Source organism: Capsicum annuum, unplaced genomic scaffold (genome assembly GCF_002878395.1).
Source record: "Capsicum annuum cultivar UCD-10X-F1 unplaced genomic scaffold, UCD10Xv1.1 ctg80736, whole genome shotgun sequence".
Lineage (NCBI taxonomy): Eukaryota > Viridiplantae > Streptophyta > Magnoliopsida > Solanales > Solanaceae > Capsicum > Capsicum annuum.
The window spans coordinates 3,586-5,034 of NW_025891399.1; the positions used below are offsets into that span (position 1 = coordinate 3,586).

The following is a 1,449-nucleotide window of genomic DNA, read 5'->3' on the forward strand; positions in this document are numbered from 1 at the left end:
CACAACATGTTTTGCTATTTAGTTACAAAATTTGTCTGGAGTTTTTGATTTTATTTTGATAGTGTGTTGTATTGTAATATTTGAATAGAGATACGAATTTTAAAGAGGAAATATAGTCTTTTCGCACGTACAAAAAGTATCTTTAAAATTGTGACTAACATACAATGTCAATGAAATTTTTTCAAATTTCAACTATAGAAGAATATTGATCTTTATGGAATAAATTAAAAAAGAACATGGTATGACTTTTAAATTGAATCGACAAAATATAAATTTTCAAACACAAATGTGAGTAATACACACTAAGCATTCTGCTTTCACAGAAAGTAAATAAGTAGAAAATCATAATTGCAGTATCAAGGAAATCTTAAGGTAATTAAAATAAATAAATAAATTAACAGTTTCCTCCTTCATTTTTCTGCTTATCAGCATACTTTTGAAGATTTTCACCATGCAATTTGCCATATCTAAACTCATCAAATATTTCAACCCCCATATCTATGTAAAAATCATACGACTTCTTATTCCAAACCGCTACTATTCCCTCCACTGATACGAACCCATTGTTTGCAGCTATAGACGCAACTGTTCCAAACAACAATCTCCCCATTCCCAACTTACGATAACTCTCCCTGAAGTAAAGGCTCTCGAAATAGAACCCCGGTTTATCATAGAAGCATGAATAATTCGCATAAAAGAAAGCGTATCCCGCTATGAAAACATCACGCTTATCATTCCCATCATCGTATTTGGACTGAAACTCCTCAACTTGTCCTTCCACAACTGGGAATTTAAGGTTGAACGTTGTAAGGACGGGCTTGAACCCTTCGTCCTTGTTATTTTTGGGTTGGGTAAAAGGCGTTGGGGAGACTTCGAGTAGAAGTACGGACGGCCCGTAGAACAGCGGAAGAGGATTTTCTTTGAAAAGTAAGTCCCCTACGGAGGACTCAGTGGCTTTGTATAAATGAGTGAAATTATGGTATGCATGGATTTGGTAAAATAATTGGTATATATGGTGCAGATCAGATTTCGTAGCGAGGCGGACTCGTGTATGTATCTTTCCGGTGATCGTAAGGTTGTTATTTTCGGATGGTCCGTTGGTGGTTATTGTTTCAGATATAGCTGAAGCCATGGCAAACTTGAAGAAGGAAAAAGAATTGGGAAATGTTGCAGGAACTAGGAAGAATGTTTTGTAATGAGGTATTGTTTGAAAAGATTGTAGGATATAATGGTTTATTTATAGTTGAGATGTGGCCCTTTCTATAGAGTTGGTGAAAGAGGAGCTAGCCTCCACTTTGGATACAGTCCACTACTATTTTTTGCCTCAATATTCTGATTTTTCTGCGAGGAAAAATCTCCTGCGGAAAAAAAAAAATATCCAATTACCTCCTAACTGTATTTATAAAGACTATAACACACCTCAACTTAAAGAAGATTCTATTATCCCTG

At 35.1% G+C, this 1,449-nt stretch overlaps 1 protein-coding gene across 1 annotated transcript; it reads right to left on the minus strand.

The window, feature by feature from the left end:
- Positions 1-226: 226 nt before the first annotated feature.
- LOC107839139 (tyramine N-feruloyltransferase 4/11-like) lies at positions 227-1,182 on the minus strand. The gene is given in 1 exon segment (NM_001324564.1): positions 227-1,182. A coding segment is annotated over 1 exon segment (738 nt). The 5' UTR covers positions 1,133-1,182; the 3' UTR covers positions 227-394.
- Positions 1,183-1,449: the final 267 nt, after the last annotated feature.